Below are 18882 nucleotides of genomic sequence, written 5' to 3' on the forward strand. Positions count from 1 at the left end.
GATAGACAGGGTTATGAGGCTGTGGAATGTACTGTCCAAGTTTCTCTTGTTTCCTGTCCTAAATAGCTTATATTTAATCTTATACCTATATCCTCTCATTCTAGACCCCTCAAATCACTGTAAACAGTGTGTTCCTATCTACTCTATCCCATTGCTTCCTAATTTTAAACCATCACCCCATAATATCCTGTTCTAACAAAAACAGTACCAGTTTTTCAAATGGTTCTTCCTATTTCCTCATACAAGGTAACATCTTAGTGAATCTGTTCTGCACCCTTTTTATATCAGATATGTTTGAACAGCTGTGTTTATGTACTTTGGAGAAGCGCAGACCCAGGAGAGATTTGATTGAGGTGAATAAAATAATGAAGGAACTGGTTAGGAAATTGGCTGAGCTGCAGGAGACAGAAAGTAGAGAAAATGGGCAGCTACTCTAATTGGCAGAATGTGATTAGTGGTGTCCCACAAGGATCTATGTTAGGGTCTCAACTATTCACTGTATTTGTTAAGGACTAAGATACACGCCATTGAAAGCAGTGGAAGCGGAGCATTACAAAGAGATATTAATAGATTAAGTGAATGGGCAAAATTGTGACAAATGGATTTCAATGTAGGCAAATGTGCGGTCATCTACTTTGAATTTCAGCAATTGCTGTCTCTAACTAGACCGTACCTGATTAAGTCAGGAGACTGAATGATCCCCTCCACAATGTTGTCACGGATTTGCTGACGATCATTTTCATGTATGTTGAAAGGCAACATAGCTTCCCCAGGAGATGCTTCACGATCCGGCCAATACTGAGTCACCATGTTCTTCATGTAGATAGCCGCTACATGTTAATTAGATTGAAAAACAGGAAGTTCAATTTGAAGAATTTGAAGAATAGATGCAGCCACAATTTTTTTTTAGTGCATTATATTTCAACTAAATGGAGGCTAAAAATAAACAGGTAGCTTAGGTTTTTATATACAACTCTGTCACTTCAGTAATTCCAAGCAGCTTTCCATCTTACCCACTAATGTTGAATTAATTTTAAGACTTTTCTTTGATCAGTATTTCACAGGTGTTTTTTGTAATTTTTCGCCCCTCTCTCCTGAAGACATTGATTCATGCGTAAGGGTATATCACCAGTAGGCCTCAGTACCTCACTTGTGGTGTTATACTAAACTATACAGATTAAAAAAAAGATTTGATCCTTGGTCTGAACGGAGTTAGCTGATCGCAGCTGGCTGCTACAATTGGCCTTCATGTCTCTGAGCTGACGGCAGGGACAGAGAATAAGTAAGAATTCCTGCTCATGATCATTTTCATACGCAGGGTTATTTACCACAAATGGCTAGTGAGACAGAGATTATAACAGTTTTTGACAAGTATTTGAAAAGGAAAAATATAAAAGGATACAGGAAAATGGCATTACTATCAATATTCTGGGGGTTACCATTGGCCAGAAACTGAACTGGATCAGCCACATAAATGCTGTAGCTACAAGAGCAGGTCAGAGGCTGGGAATTCTGCAGCGAGTTACTCACCTCCTGTCTCCCCATTGCCTGTCCACCATCTACAAGGCACAAGTCAGGAGTGTGGTGAAGTACTCTCCACTTGCCTGGATGGGTGCAGCTCCAACAACACTCAAGAAGCTCGACACCATCCAGGTCAAATCAGCCCACTTGACTGGCACCCCATCCACCACCTTCAACATTCATTCCCTTCATCACCAACACAGTGGCAGCAGTGTGCTCCATCTACAAGATGCACTGCAGCAACTCACCAAGGCTCCTTCGACAGTACCTTCCAAACCCGCGACCTCTACAACCTAGAAGCACATGGGTAGCAGATACATGGGAACACCATCACCTGCAAGTTCCCCTCCAAGTCACAAACTATCCTGACTTGGAACTATATCACTGTTCCTTCACTGTCGATAGGTCAAAATCCCAGAACTCCCTTCCTAAGAGCACTGTTGGTGTACCTATACCCCAAGGACTGCAGTGGTTCAAGAAGGCAGCTCACCATCACCTTCTCACGGTCAATTAGGGACGGCAATAAATGCTGGCCTAGCCAGCAACGCCTACATCCCACGAATGAATTAAAAAAGCTTCAGTTCAATAGCTGTGCATGCATGATGGTCACCAAATGGCAGTGTTCTTCTGGATTATGATTTCCAGGAGTCCCATTCCAAGCAGAGGGTTTCTGATCTCAGCTCTCGCGTGGGGAAGGGTATTGTGCATGCCAGACTGGGCCACACAGCAAAGGGAAGGCAGAAAAAAAAAGCAGAGAACCGATAATCTTGATTTCCTTTCCATCCTCATAGTTCCGTGGGTCCCCATCTTCCTCCGCCTCTCCCCTACCCTACCACCCTCCCGTAATGGTACAGATTGTAGCCCACGCTCAGAGCCAGGGAAAACAGGAGACTTCCAACAAGGTAGAGGGTGGAAAAATAATGAATCAAGCAAACAACATAGGGTTTCTATTCAGTCCAATAATCAAACTATTTCTCAGCAGTGATACCAAGACCAGCTGACGTAATATAATTCCAATCGTTGTCAAATGTACCCTGAGGCAAGTACAGATGTTTCACATTCAGGTATTGAGTTTAAATCAAACCTTGAATGAAGAGATCAGTTTACTATCTCTGCTGACCATATAGGTCCTGTTAAAATGAGGTTTAGTGTTGAAAGCTATGGTGATTAGGTGCTCAAGTCCATAGTACATAACTGGCCATAAAATGGCAAGAAACTGATGTCACATGAAAATAAAATAATTGTGTCTGGTGTGAGAAACTGAGCTGGTAAGGAATGATCTTCTGAAGTTAGAGATAAAGCTCGTCATTATGGGAAGGGCAGGGAGAACTTCATTCCAAGCATGGCTGCGCGGTGCTTCACCCCAAGAGGGCATAGTGTTAACACTAGGTACGAAACTGAAGGTAGATTACATTGCCAGCACTGAACTTCCCTAAATTTGATGACAACAAAAAATACGAACACCTGGGAAGCAGATGGCCTAAACTCACCGGCTTGTCTGACTGGAAATTCGACCTGATCAGAAACAATGATCTGAAGCAATGTTGGAGCAAAGTTTATGATCTTGTAAGACTGCAAAAAAAAAAGACAATAAGATCAAGAAGAGCAAATGCAAAAGCAAATTCACCACACACAGTGGGATGGATTTTAAGAGCCCGCCACACGGTGGACGAAAAAAATGGCAGTGCACACCGCAGAGCCATTGTAATCTCCCGCATGATGACTCATTTAAATAGCCAGGTCAACCCACCACCACACCCCACCTCCGCCCCCCACCATGTCACATGGAGGGGCTGAGCTGTCCAACACCTGCAATGGTGTCAGCTGCCTGTGCACAGGCACTGGCGCCATTTTTAAAGGGCAGCCAGCCCTGTCGGTCAATTGGAATTTTTAAAGAAGTATCCCCTCCAAAATTTACCAAATAAAATTGTAATGCCCCTTTCCCACCCCCTAATAACAATTACATTAAGTATTTGCCCTATCCCCCCACAAAACACTTACCTTTGAAATGTGACCTACTCCCCGAGATTGTACAAAGTTTCAAGTTCATGCCCCTCCACTGCCTATACTGATGATTATTTGACCTCCATCCCCCCTCCCACACACTAAAAATCTCAACTCACCACCCCCCCACCTCCCCTCCCCACCAGTGTCAGGCCTACTTTCCCCAGATGGGGAATTGAAGGCATGGGAGTGCCGGCCACTGCACTGAAGATCGCAGCGGGCCCAGAAGATTCAAGGTGAGTGTACTTACATTTATTCATTTACATATGTAGATACAGGTCCCGTCGCCCAGCGGCGGTGGGAGGGCCACCATGGAGCATCACCACCGCTGGGAGGATTGAGCCCTGCTCTCCCGGCGTCGGGATCCGTGGCAGGCCTCTGCCGAAATGATCTTCCGGCCCCCTCCCCCCATCACAGCGCCCAATGTCAGGAGCTCGGTAAAATCCAGCTAGTATGTGCAACCCAAAGTCTATGCGCCAAAGTTCAGTACAGTTCACTCCAATCCTGTTCTGACTCAAGCCAACTTATCACAGAGCCCGATGAGGGGTTATTTTACTGCTAGCCTCCTTCCAATGTATGAAAACTCTGACTGGGATACATCTAAATGTAATTTTAGCCACTCCAAATACCATATATATTTTAGGAACTCCACTCAAAAGCAAGAAATAAATAATTTGTTGTCCTTACTCTAGTCACAGTGATGTCCAGCCTTTGCAAATCTCTGCAGCTTTCATCCCAGGGCCTAGGCTTAACATCAGCTTTGGCTCAATGGTAACAACCTCGTCTCTCAATCAAAAGATTGTGGAATCGCACATAATCCAGACTGACACTTCAATACTGAGGGGGAGTTGAAGTGTCAGGGGTGTCATCTTCCCGATGAGACATTAAACCTAGACCCCATCAGCCCTCTCAGGTGATAAAAGATCCCAAGGCACTATTTTGAATTAGGATACCTCTCCAAGTGGCCTGGCCAATATTTATCCCTCAACCAACACCTAAAACAGATCATCACGTCATTTTATTGCTGTTTGCAGGTCCTTGTTGTGCACAAATTGGCTGCTATGGTTCCTACATTACAACAGTGACTGCAACCAGATTGTCAATGACTTTATGCTCAAAGAACATCGTTGAAAGTGAGACAAAAATCCTTATTGCAGATATATTGCTTGGCTCAGCTGACCGATTTCTTTCCTGAGTTAGAAGGTCATGTGCTCATGCCCCACTCCAATACTTGAGCATATTAACCAGGCTGTTGCTCCGGTTCAGTAAAAAGGGAATGCTACATTGCAGGAGGTGCCATCTTTCACTTGAAACTTGTCTCTATCTCCCGAATGTGATGGTTCAAGTTGGTGTAATACATTCCAAGAGCAAGGAGTTATCTCAATATTCCTCCCTCAACCAACATCATCAAAAACACAGAACTTGTGGGATCTTGCTATATTGTTGTTGAATTTGCCTGCATAACAAGCACTGCATGTAAAGTGCTTTATATGTGTTCGAGAGACAAGATATAGTTGTATCTCACAAGAAAATAGAAGAATATTTTTGGTTCAATGATCTGAAAGTAGGACCTCACAGAGTGGTTGATGACTGTCAAAGCTTCAAATTTAAAATTCCTCTCCTTGCCTTTAAATTCCTCCATAGCCTTGTCCTTCCCTTGCATCCCTGCAACCTCCCCAAACACACCATTTCTGACTCCAGTTCCTTGTGGACACCATAAGGTTTCTGCATACCTACTTACATTGTAACCATCCTCACTAGAGCCCCCTCTTGGACCATGCATTTGGTCACAACTTCTTTGTGGTCTTTCTATGGCTCAGTGCCTGTTTTCATTATAGTTCTGTAAAGCATCTTGGTACAATCTCCTTCACCAAAGTATTGGTATAAATGCAAATTACTGGTGATTGTGAGAAAACACTCACGGGTAGAGTTTCCACTTTGGATACAATCAGGAAATTGGATGCAAATTTCAGTCGAAATTGCACTAATTCGGCTACAGTTCAAGTTGTTGCTAATATTCAATTGCAGAATCACAAACATAAAACCTTTCATGAACCAGCCCAACTGGTCAGCATAACAGAATGTAATTTTTCCTTTGCATTTTAAAATATTCATTGAGATAATTAAGAGTGGTAAACTGGTGCAGTTTTATTAATACAGTTGAAAATGCATTTATCACAAAAAAAAGTATTTGACTTGTCTAGTCCCTCAACTGTGAGTAACCTAAGTTTAAAATTACAAACTGATTTAAAATTTTATTGAACCATTTATTAGTTTCATTTGGTAAAGTACTCAGTTTATTAAATTAAATGGTTAATATGTAAAAACTTTTAAAACATACCAACTTGTATCTGTGCACCTAGTGAAAAGGGAGTAATTTTATGCTGTCTGCCACGCTGGATTTGGTGGCATGTGGGGTGATATAATTAGGTGGAAAGCGTTTACTCGGTTTCGCGACGGCAGGATATTTTAGAGGAATTAAATCGGCAATGTTCCGGGCTTCCCCCAGCATGGTGGTGGATAGCAGCTTTACATTCATTTAAATGACATGAATACTCATTACACCAAGCATAGTTACAATTTAGTCCTACGTGCCAGATTAAGTGACCAGTGAGCAATACTTCTGTGCCATCCGGTTCACGAATGTTTCAATACGGCGTGCAGTCGGATTTGTGCAGGTGAGTCTCAGGACTGTGCTCTTCTCTCTTTAACTCATCTGTTAAACTAACGCCAGCATTGGAATGGATGTTTGCCTCCAGGTTGGGCACCAGCAAGGGTGAATCATCTCAGGGGATGGTGGCGAAGGCATGGGTAGGGACTACATGGAAGAGCAGCGGAGGGAAGGCTGGGGTTGACTGGGCACATCGAGGAGCAGGGGAGGGTAGTCAGGGAGGGAAGGGTGGGGCTGATCGGGTGCATGGAGGAGCAGGGGAGGGTGGAGTGTCCAGGTTGTTGAATGGTTAATGTTGATGGTGAAGATGCATTTTGTTAGCTGCAGGGTGGTGGGTGGATTAGATCAGTGCTGTGTGAAGATGTTTGGCAAGGGCCTAAAGGGAGGGATGAGTGCTGTCGACATCGGGGAGCTGTGGGGCAAATTGAGGATACTGGCTAGCAGAGGGAATGGTCACAGTCAATGTAGGCAAATGCATTCTGTAGCAGTGAAAGGTCAAGATTAATAGGTGGGTATTCAACAGCTTCATATGGAGGGGAATGGGACTCGGAAACAATGATCAGTTCAACGCAAGGAGGTTCAAAGGTAAGAGTTGGCATGTCGATAGTAACGGGAGTAGGAATGGGGGGACGGATGGCATGAATACATTGATGATTACTCTGTGCACATTAATGAAGGGAGGCTCAATGGTTATGGAGGGAAGAGTAACAGTAACATTGGGTGGGATTAAGATGATGGGTTCAAGCTGGAAGGTTGCAAGAGGAGGTTGGAAGGTGGGGAGACTTGCCCTTAATTCCACATGCACCAATTTCTCCAACAATAATCGAAACCACGTGGACAATCAAGGATTGCAAGGAGAGTGGGAAGAGGCAAACAACAGTGGGTGTGGATATCTGGCTGCAATTTGAAGGCAAATATAAGGGAGCTGTTCATTGCCTACATGTTTCAGCTCACTAGCAACAGAGGGCTAAATCGCCACCCTCTGCTTATTTATTGTTCAGAAAATCCACAGCAACATGGGTCTCAAACTCTGAATTTGTCTAATACCACGGGAAGAACAATGAAGAGACTAAGGAGGGATCTTTTCTCTCAACTCATGACGCCCGAGTGCTAGCAACAGGCAGAACAGGAAGGTGAGGATGCTCCAAATGATAACATCCAGGAACAGCCTTATCAAAGACAGGCAGTGGCATGTCATCGCATCCTCAGAACAAGGACAAATTACCTAATTACCTTCAAATGTCAATGAGGCATTGCCAGAGACACTTAAGGACATCACGTGAAATGGTCACAGAAATTTGTAGGATCCTGCAGCCGCTCAGCTTCAGTGGGAATCCCACACCAATTGCCCTCAAGGTGACTGCTGCACTCAATTTTTTTCTCCAGCGGCTCCTTCCAGGGATCCATGGGCAACATATGTGGCACCTCGCAGTCTGCAATCCACAGGTGCATCAAAGAGGTGACCAATGCCCTTTATCGATGTGATGAACGCGAGTACACACCACTGAAAGGAGCGTTAAGTTATGTCCATAGAAAACAAAAGTAAGGCAATACAGTATTGGAAAAAGTTATTGACCATCAGTAGGAAAACAGCCAACATTGAAGAGTGAAGGCTCAACTTCCAATAAGATATGGACACTGGACATTTCCCGAGATGCTGCGCAAGCATCATTGCATTCCTGCCATAGGCCTCCAAAAGACATTTTGGTATCCATTTGTAACCAAGCAAAAAATTACTGAGAGTGGATCAAATTTAGCATGAGATAAAAATGCATTAATAAATCTTTTCAATCGTGATAATTTGTACAGCACTTATGCCACCTTCGAATTCAAAACCCTTTCAATTTCCTTTTTTCTCCCACTACATCTTGATGCTACCCCAACATTCGCAGCTGATGTGGAGGCAGTGTGCTCAGTGCACTACCCGGTTGCTATGGATCACCGTGGCGGGTGTCCTCTCTAGAAAGGGGGCCTTAATGGCTCCATCCTACTGGAGGTCTGCAGCAATAGTGTATCCCCTGTGTACTCGCCTGCTGGAGGTATGGGGGTCAATGTCGGGGAGGAGGACCAGACACCGCTTACCCTGGGGGTGTCCTGAGAGGAAGGACATGGGGCAGCTGGCATGTGCTCATCTTCCATCTGTGTGTACGATGGCACCTGCTTGTCTCCGAGGTGAAAGAGCAGCTGGAGGGAGGTCTAGGTTCCTCGTCCTCCTCTCACTTAGACTGCTGCTTGGAGCCAACGGAAACAGCGATGGAGTGCAGGTCAGATCACATATGGCACGAGTGCTCAAACAGATTCGTCATGGAGCTCGCCAGACTCAACTGCGGAAGCCATATACTCAAATGCCTGGGACAGTGCAGACGTCATGGCTTGCATTGCATGGACTCCTCCATGGCACGCGCAGAGCCATGCATGACCTCAGGTATCTCCGACATATTTTCCACATGGCTTTGCTGCACATCCAGCAGACTTCTCGCAGCAACAGAGGATCATCATGAGCATGGGGCTGAGCAAGGGCCTGTTCCCCAGCAGTCCTCCAGTTCTCAGGGACCCGGCTGGCACTTGCTCCCTCAGCTGCTGTGACATTTCTGTGTTGTGCACACCAGCTTATGACCCAGAATCAAATTTTAAATCCCCCATGGACTATGTGGATGTATCTGCACTGGCGGAGGTGGAAGAGGAGGCAGGTGATGGTGCACCGTCTGGGGCACTGGCTTCTTCTTTGTCCCTAGAGGAGGATTCTTAGGCCATGCAGCATTCTACAACTCGAGTGTAGGGACTTGCAGTGGAGACACAAACAGAGGTACTTTAAACATGTACTTCACACGAGTTCACACAACTTCCTTCAGTTTCCACAGAGGGCTGTAAGAGCAGAGATGACACTTCATCCTTACACCTTGTGGCGCCTGCCTCACCATCTCGCCCTGCCACCCTCCTTTCTCGCGATCTCTGACGCCTCCTCCTCAGTCATGGTCAGCAGCCTTATGTCAGGGACCCCTCCTCCTATATTAGCACGCTCATGCTGGTTGTGGCTTCATTTATCCTGCAGCAGACAGTGCAGATTTAATGACATGGCAAATGATGTATTACAACCACTGCATACATGCACCAACATCACTCATTCTGCATTGGATTTTGCATGACACATCCAATCACATTAACAATGCCACCATTAGTGAATGGCACCAAGGCTTCTCACACATTCCACTGCAATCCTTACGTACCCTCTGCCTTAAAGACACAGAGCCATAGAAGAAAACAATGGAGCAGCTTAGCGAGGACCACTTACCCTTGCTGATCTGAGCATGTCATTGATGCACTTGTGGCACTGCACCCATGTTCTACGAGTGACCCCAAGATTCAAGACCTCCTCTGCTAGCTCCTCTCAGGCCGCCTTGGTGAGGTGGGAGGATCTTCTGACTCCATCAGCAGGTAAAAGGACCTCCCACCTTACCTGACGGTCTGGAGGAGGTCCTGCAGGGAGGCATCACTGAACCCTGGGGCAGGACGCTGCCTGCTGCTGCCATAAGATTCACTTTGGTTGTAGTGAAAATAAATGATGTGAAGTTGGTGGTGACTATCACAAAATAAAGGAGGCAAAAACATTGCGATTTGTAAAAGTTTCAATTGAAGTTATTCTGAAGATACTTACATGTAAGGAAAGCTGCTGATCCTTGAGTCTGCAAGCACAGAATATTTAATATCTGTCGTGATCATGGTGCTTAGGGCAGTGACGGTGGGTTCCACCAATGAAAGGCCGCACCCGCTGTATGATCCCACGTGTTCCCCATGCCGGTCGCTGCATGGCTAATGTAAATACAAAATCACATGGGAAACGGGATTTGCAGTGGAAGTGAAAGTTACGACAACTTACGGTTCCACCGTCGGGATCGCTGTGGCACTCATAAGATTCCATCCCAAGTTTAATTGGACAAGACTTCTCAAATGGCCACAGCTGGCATAAACTCGCTGTTCTCATTACTTTGATCTGGCGGGTGGGTGGGGGGGGGGGGGGGGGGGGGGGCGGGAGTTAGGGGGTGGTAGCCACTTTTGTGGGTGGGGCAGCTTCAGATGAAAATAATTTTTCAACCAGAGTTAAAAATCACGGAAACTCAAATTACACTTGACATAACTTACACTTGAGTTTTCCAAAATCTTTTGCGATGGTTTGGCTAATTTCACCCAGATTGTGCTGATAAAACTAGTGCACAAATCTACAAGGCAGTGAGGCTATTTGCCCACAGCTGGGAGTTTGGTTCATGAGCGCCAGGGTGTGTCCACACACCAGTGGGCCTGCACTCTGCATGTCTGGGGCGCCGGGGCCAAAGGTCCTCAGAGTTCCTCTGAAGCTTTAGCCTGGGACCGAAAGTGACCCAGTTTCCATATGTTGCCACGTGGAGGCACAGCAGAGGACTTGCCAATGGAGAGACTGTGTACTGACCGGGAGAGACTTATGTATTTGGGCTCTCCTTTTCATGTTGTTGCCTCATGGATACCTCAGAAAAGATAAAGTATAAGGGAGTAAAACTTGACAAGAAAATCTGGAGTAGAGCCCAAAGGCAGGCTGAAGCCTGAATATGTCATCTTTCCAGCAACCTCCTGTGACTAAGCCAATGCCAAACGTAGTGCTCTACCTTCCTTTGGACCCAACTGGAGAGGTCAAGAGGGGACCCTGACATTTGGGCAGCCCACTATCTCCATAAATTTTGCCTTGCCGAAGCACACCAGCTTCGTTGCAGAGTATTAACACAACATGGGAGTCAGCAGTTATGAGTGATAAGCCCAACTCGACTGGCGTAGAGAACGTCCGCTACGACTGCCGGGAAGGACGATTGCATCTCACTGGTTAGCTACTGCCCACCTCAAGTTGGGCAGCCGCCAACTAGTAAGGGGCTGACCCACCCATGGTCCACCTGCTTCAATGGGTGCTTTGAGCTTAGAGTCAACAAGCAGACCGAATTCATCCAAGCAAACAAACAAATGAAAAGAAGGCAGTGAGGTCATCAATGACTGCAATAAACAAAATGGAGAGATGGATGGAGCACTACCTCGAGTTGTATTTTTGGGAAAACACCGTCACTGAGGAAGCTCTAGCAGAGACTGCCATGCCGGAGTGGGGCTCCTGAGTCACACCAGGCGATCATCAAACCATCTCACAAGACATAAGGCTTCCAGGGACAAACGTCTATAGTGGGGGCTAGCGAGGAAAGGTAAAGCAAAGCCCAGGGATTGGGGAGGGAGTCATACCTTGAGCCATAAAGACTTCCTATCCTCACAAAAGACAATATGAAAAGACAATATGGCAAATTTATGATCCTAGTTGCGTTATTGAGGTGAAGTTATTTCAGAGAGAAAAGAGCAAACAGCTTCAGGAATGACAATTTAAAATAAATACAAGATCTCTGTTGGGACACCAACCCTGGGTACACTCAGCTTCTGGCAGCCAACCAAAAAATGAGATACAGCGAAGCCTGGGAGAAGGTAGCTTATCAGTCCTGGCAAGACAGTGCAGGGCAGGGAGCCTAAAGTAAGTCAGAGAAGGTACAAAAATTTTTGAGCAAAGACTAGAGGTAAATATACCACAAGAAAGCAAATGAAATGATTGTTCACTCATCCATTCCCAATACCTCAATCAGTTGAAATTTCAGTTATATACTTGTGTCAAACAGATGCACATCTACTATCTCTTTCTTGGCAAATGTATTATGAAAATGAAACTCCACCCGTGTTCTGAAAGGAATTATTTTGTCTTTATATGGAGGAAAGTGAGTTAAAGTGCTGCACAAGTTCTGTCTAAATGATATTAAAAAATTGATGGGACCTATCTCGCCTGTTGCTCTCGTACTGTGTACTTCATGCCCTTTATTTGCAAACTAATTGCATCAGTAATTGAGTCAGTTCTTTGAAATGTTTACATGCCCTTGTTGGTACCAAACTACAGTTTCTTTTGAGTAAACCATCTGATTGTGCAAGTTGGTCTTCAAAGTATTAAAAAATCCAAAGGCTAAAGATTTTGAAAAGTACTGAAATATTTAAATATTTTGATTACAGTTCACAGCTTAAAGTAACCTGCATTTTAATTGTCCCTTCTTGTTCAATATTCCGTGAAATTAAGGATTATATAAATAAATTCAACTATTTGTTAAACCCCAGTGATACATTCTGTCAGCCTGAATTGGAACACGTATCAGCTTATTTCAGAAGTGGAATCCATAACAGTCCAAAGCTGAGCCACAATTTCTTGACAGCTGTAACATTAAAGAACACGTTCATTTACTGAATGTCTATAATTAGAACCGAATTGAAAAGCTTCTAAACATCCTAACTGTTCTGAGGCAAAATCTCCAACCCTTCAGCCGCGTAGACGGGAAAGCCCTAGATTTGATCCCCGGTCTGTAGTGAATCAGTTCACTCAGCCAAGACAGCTGTAGGGCATTAAAGTGTACTCAGGACCTATTGGCTGGAGATAGGAAAAATAAAATAAGGACTCTTGTTTATATAGCTTCTTTCACGACCTCAGTCAGTTCCAAAGTGTTTTACAGTCAATTAAGTAATTTTGAACTGTAGTCACTGCTGTAATGTAGGGAAACGTGGCAGCCAATTTGCACATAACAAGCTCAAACTAACAGCAATGGGGTAATGACCCAATAAACTGTTTTTGTGATGTTGGTTGAGGGATAAATATTGGGGCAAAATCCCTGCTCCTCTTCGAAATAGTGCCCCCCTGCTACTTCCACTTGCGAAGGCAGACAAAACCTTGGGTTAACCTCACTTCCAGAAAAAAAGTGCCTTCGATAGTGCAGCACAGTCTCAGTACTGCACTGTAATGTCAGCCTAGAGTTTTTGTAAGTCACATTTCCCACTCGATTGGTATTCAGTGACCACTGATGAAAACTATATGTGGTTCCACTATGACCCTCCACCCACCCCCTTGAACAACACTCACTATTAACACTTAGATATGAATAATGGCCCTTCAGAGAGGTACAGGAATGTGTCCACATGCAGCAAGACCTGGACAACATTCAGCCTTGGGCTGATGAGTGGCAAGGAACATCCGTGCCACACAAGTGCCAGGCATTGACCATCTCCAACAAGAAAGAATCTAAACATCTCCCCTTGACATTAACAACATTACCATCACTGAATCCCCCACCAACAACTTCCTGCCGGTTACAACTGACCTGAAAATTAACGGACCAGCCATATAAATACTGTGGCTACAAGAACAGGTCAGAGGTTAGCGATTCTGCAGCAAGTAACTCACATTTTTTTATTATTGTTTTTTCGAGGGATGTGGGCATCGCTGCCAAGGCCAGCATTTGTTGTCCATCCCTAATTGCCCTTAACAACTGAGTGGCTTGCTAGGTAGTTAAGAATCAACCATATTGCTGTGGGTCTGGAGTCACATGTGGGCCAGACCAAGCATGGTTGGTAGATTTCCTTCCCTAAAGGACATTAGTGAACCAGATGAATTTTGAATAATAAATCGATGATAGTTTCATGGCACCATTACTGAGACCAGCTTTCAATTCCAGATTTTTTTTTTTATTAATTGAATTTAAATTCCACCAGCTGCCATGGTGGGATTTGAACTCATGTTCCCAAGGCATGAGCCCAGCTCTCTGAATTACTAATTCAGCGACATTACGACTACGCCACCGCCTCCCCACATCCTGACTCCCCAGTGTCTGTCCACCATCTACAAGACAGTGTTGAACACTCTCCACTTGACTGGGTGAGTGCAGCTACAAAAACACTCAAGAAGCTTGACACCATCCAAGATAAAACAGCCCGCTTGATCAGCATCCCATCCATCAACTTCAACATTCACTCCCTCTACACCGACGCACAGTGGCGGCAGTGTGTACCATCTACAAGATACAGTGCAGCAACTCACCAAGAGTCCTTCGACAGCACCTTCCAAACCCGCAACCTCTACCACCTAGAAGGACAAGGGCAGCAGATGCACGGGAACAGCACCACCTGCAACTTACCCTCCAAGCCACCATCCTAACTTGGAATTACATCGCCGTTCCTTCACTGTCACTGGGTCAAAATCCTGGAACGCCCTCTCGAACAGCACTGTGGGTGTACCTATAGCAGATGGACTGCAGCGGTTCAAGGTGGCAGTTCAGCAGTACCTTCAAGGGCAATTAGGGATGGGCAACAAATGCTGGCCTTGCCAGTGATACTCACAACCCATGAAATAAAAATAATCCTAATGAAGACATCAACAGCTTCAAGGAGTGCAGGAAAAGAATTGAAAAGCATCTTGTACAGTTATTCAGAATGTTAACAAAAATGTGTCATGTAACTTTCTAAAAACACTGGCAATTTTTAGAAAGGACTTTTTCAACTAGTATGGCGTCACACTTTTTATTTTTTTTACATTAGAGATACAGCACTGAAACAGGCCCTTCGGCCCACCGAGTCTGTGCCGACCAACAACCTCCCATTTATACTAACCCGACAGTAATCTCATATTCCCTACCACCGACCTACACTAGGGGCAATTTATAATGGCCAATTTACCTATCCCCTGCAAGTCTTTGGAGGTGGGAGGAAACCGGAGCACCCGGCGAAAACCCACGCAGACACAGGGAGAACTTGCAAACTCCACACAGGCAGTACCCAGAATTGAACCCGGATCCCTGGAGCTGTGAGGCTGCGGTGCTAACCACTGCGCCACTGTGCCGCCCATCTTGTCGAATAAAACTACTTGTTGGAGAGCTCTATAAATTTAACAGCTCAATTTCAAAAGTTCATTTTCCCATGCCTAATTTTCTACTTTCAATCCCTGTTTCCATCACATTTTGCTGTTTAGTCTCTCTATAAAGAAAACTCAGGAATGAGAAAAACAACTCAGCCCATCCAAGATCATCGTCTTCAGACATCAATTCTCCAATCACCACATTGAATTGATTTTTGAATAACCCCAATGTTGATACTATTATTACTTTGCTTCATAGATGATTCCAAACATTTAGCACTGAGCAAATAAAGTTTTTTCAATTATCTGTTCTATTTTACTTTTAACTAATGTATGCCCTGTGGTTCTAATTGGCTTTGAAATAGTTACACCGAGTAAGAGAGCTTTGCTGTCTACCACATTACTTCGCCTCTTTAGTTGCCTTTGTCTTACATCGCTCTTTTCTCAGCTATCTCATATTCTTTTCAGTAAGCCAATTTGAGTCATCTGAATAAGTCTCAACCCCAAATTCCTTTTTTCCAAATTGCAATGCAAGAAAATGATAGTTGTGTGATGATGTTAAAACAGAATATCTGGTCATTATCACATTGTTGTGCTTTACACCTTTACCAACATTCCCCCCTGAATTTAATTCCCCTCTAAAACCCTTCAGAATTATCTGGACAGAGGTGATTTTTTTTCCCCCCCCGAAATAAGCTATTTGATCCTGAAGTGTGTCCCAAATGAGGTATGGTTTTACTTAATATATAAAAAGCCAACTTCAATATTTCCCCTGATGTCACTGTGTGTGATGTTCTTCAGTCTTTCTTTAAATTCATAGTGCTGAGTATCCCTCAAATTATAAAAAATAATAGATATTAACTTTAAATATTAATTTTAAAAAATCAGAATCAATTGCATTGTGCAAATATAATTAAATGCTAGGACTGATACATTTATGTTAAAAAAAAAGTTACTCTTGTCATGTTCTACAAGCTCAAACCCAGATATGTAGTGTGCACTACTCAGCAGTTAGCCTGGAATAAAGAACCAGTTCCTGAGGCATGGCGTAGGTCCCACAGTATCTTATCAACCTGTAGAGGATGTGTGCAAGTTCAGGCACATTTGTCATTTGCTCCTGACAAAGTGGCCAGTAGCTCAGCCAACAGTACGTTTTACAATATTTTGTTGAGTGTCAGCACTTTGAACATGCAATCTGGCAATCAACAACAGAAATCATTAATCCTGTGCCATATATAGCACTGCAAGCAATTTGCAGCATCAAAGGTTTTCACCCATGAAGATCTAAACCACTCAGTCGCTGTCTGAACTATTTGGAATCTATTTTGCTGTGTGTGTGTAATTAGCTTTAGTACTGAAGTGCAAGGTATTGTTCTACAACAAAAGACAAACAGGGATTTATTCCTAGCTTTTCCTCAAGACTCTTCATGAGATGCTGCTCCAGACTCCAAGAAAGAACCCTTCAGCATCTTGTCCAAGCAACCATTCTTTATATACAGCGTTAGAAAGCAAGTCCTAGTGGGTTACTCCACCAAGCTTAATGCGGCCCTCACTAGACATCCACTCACAAGTACTATCCAAAAAAAAGTCACTGGACAGCAATCAGGAGCGGGAATCCTGCGGGACGTTTGTCTACACACCTCTGGACTATTGTAAAGCTCCCAAATGCTGTCCCAGCTAGGGATCGTCAATTCTGCCCAAAATCAGGATTCGATCTGTGCGGCTAAGGCCTATAACTTTCACCCGTTAGAGCACTGGGATTACTCAACAAAAGACAAGTAGTTATCAGTATTTTATTCAAGTTCTGTCTAAATTTCATTTAAAGTGCAGTGTTACGCTCTGCTGTAAAGGACTTGTATGTGGGTACTTAGGCAAAGCAAATACAGAATATTAGTTAGCAAACCACACATTTCACTGCTTCCTACAATACAGCATTGACAACATTTCTCAAGTACTTCATTGGTTGTAACACACTTTGGGATGTCCTAAAATTGAGAAAGGCACATATAAGTGCAAGTTACTTCTTTTTTCTTTCCTTGATCAACATGATGATGCCTCTGAAACTTCACAGGTCAATTTTTTTTTCATCCTACAACAGGTAGAGAAGCTAACTAGGTCAACTCTTTTAGCCTAAATATAAAAGATGACAGTCTACTCAAATAGCAATTTACTGCTGTTGTACTCAACTTCTGCCCCAAGACATTTTCAGAAAACTATTCCGCTGAGATATCATCCAATGAAAAAAATATTTTCTTAGTTATACATTATTTCTGCCATTCCAATACAGAGAGAAAACATCTCTTAAATGTAAGCAAATTGAGCCATTACTTTTTTGTCAAAGTTTTGTTGTGTAGGATTACCCAATAATTTACCAGCAGCAGTTCTAAAATCAAGAGGCCATGGGTTGCCACACTAAAAAGAAAACTAGGCATTTGGGCTTTGGTGCTATTGCAGAAAACAAGCAAGGAGGTCACTGAAGAAAAATACTACAGTATTGCAGCTACTAAACTACAATATGGAACTAACTCCCTTGCTGCGGCCCTTAGTCTGCCCAGTTACAACAAAACTTATATTTATAGAGTGCTTTTCACATAATAAAACATGTCAAGGTGCTTCACAAGGGCATTGCAAAATCAAATATGACACCGAGCCACATAATGAAATATTAGGTCAGATGACCAAATGTCGAAGAGGTAGGTTTTAAGGAGTGTCTGAAAGGAAGTAAGAGTTGTAGAGAGGCAGAGAGGTATTAGGAGGGAATTTCGGAGCTTAGTGATTAAGCAACTGGAGGCACAGCCACCAGTGGTGGAGCAATTAAAATAGAGATGCTCAAGAGGCCAGAATTAGATGAGCGCAGATTTCTGAGCGCTATGGGGCTGGAGGAGATTACAGACATAAGGAGGAGCGAGGCTATGGAGGGATCTGAAAACAAGGATGAGAATTTTGAAATCAAGACATTGCTTGACTGCGGGCCAACAGAGGTCAGCGTGCATAAAGGTGAGAGGTGAACAGGACTTGGCGCGAGTTAAGACAGGGTCAACACAGATTTGGATGACTTCAAGTTTACGAAGGATAGAATGTGGGAGACCAGCCAAGAGTTGCTGGGCTTCTCTTTACACCCTTTTTTTAACAAGGGTGTAACGTTTGCAATTCTCCAGTCCTCTGGCACCACCCCCGAATCTAAGGAAGACTGAAAAATTATGGCCAGTGCCTCTGCGATTTCCACCCTCACTTCCCTCAGTATCCTTGGATGCATCTCATCCGGTACTGGTGCTTTATCCATTCTAAGTACAGACAGCCTATCTAATACTTCATCTTTATCAATTTTAAACTCTTCTAGTGTCTGACTTACCTCCTCTTTCAATATTGCCTGGGTTGCATCTTCTTCCTTGGTAAAGTATTCATTTAATACCTCAGCTATGCCCTCTGCCCCCATGTGTAAATCCCCTTTCTGGTCCCTAATCGGCCCCACTCCTCCTTTTACCACCCTTTTACAATTTATATGCCTATAGAAAACTTTGGGATTTCCTTTAATGCTAGCTGCCAGTCTCTTTTCATGCTCTCTCATAACAAAGAACCCTCTCCATCCTCACTACTCCCTGGAGAAATTTTGGGGACATAGATTTAAACTCAGTGTACTGATCCAAGCAGATCAAAAATACATGTTAAAAAAACTCAGCTCAAGCAACACAGATAAGATAAAATTTGGCACATTGTGCAACCTACAATGTATTATTCTGCTGCTCTGGTACAACTGTGATAAAATTGGCCTGCCCTTTTAAGGTTACAAAGTCTCCTTGTCAAAACGTTCACGCCTAAGTCAGTTACAGGGTTAATGCTGTTAGTGAGGCAAGTTTGCAGATTAACAGATATGCGTACATTTTCTGTTCCAGGTTAGAAGAAACCAGCAAGAATTAGCTCCCCTTCCTTCTCCCATTTAAAACCCTACACGGCAAAGTGAGACAAATGT

General features: G+C 43.8%; 1 protein-coding gene across 4 annotated transcripts in view; it reads right to left on the reverse strand.

Annotated features, from left to right (window-relative positions):
• Positions 1-18882, reverse strand: part of ipo8 (importin 8) — a 236565-nt gene that overhangs the window by 175707 nt on the left and 41976 nt on the right. For all 4 annotated transcript variants that reach the window (XM_068051011.1, XM_068051009.1, XM_068051008.1 and 1 more), the window contains 2 exons: positions 3012-3093; positions 674-830 (listed from right to left, as the gene is read on the reverse strand). In XM_068051011.1, the coding sequence (XP_067907112.1) occupies positions 674-830; positions 3012-3093 (239 nt within the window). The remainder of the gene's footprint in view (positions 1-673; positions 831-3011; positions 3094-18882) is intronic.

Source organism: Heterodontus francisci, chromosome 18 (assembly GCF_036365525.1).
Source record: "Heterodontus francisci isolate sHetFra1 chromosome 18, sHetFra1.hap1, whole genome shotgun sequence".
NCBI lineage: Eukaryota > Metazoa > Chordata > Chondrichthyes > Heterodontiformes > Heterodontidae > Heterodontus > Heterodontus francisci.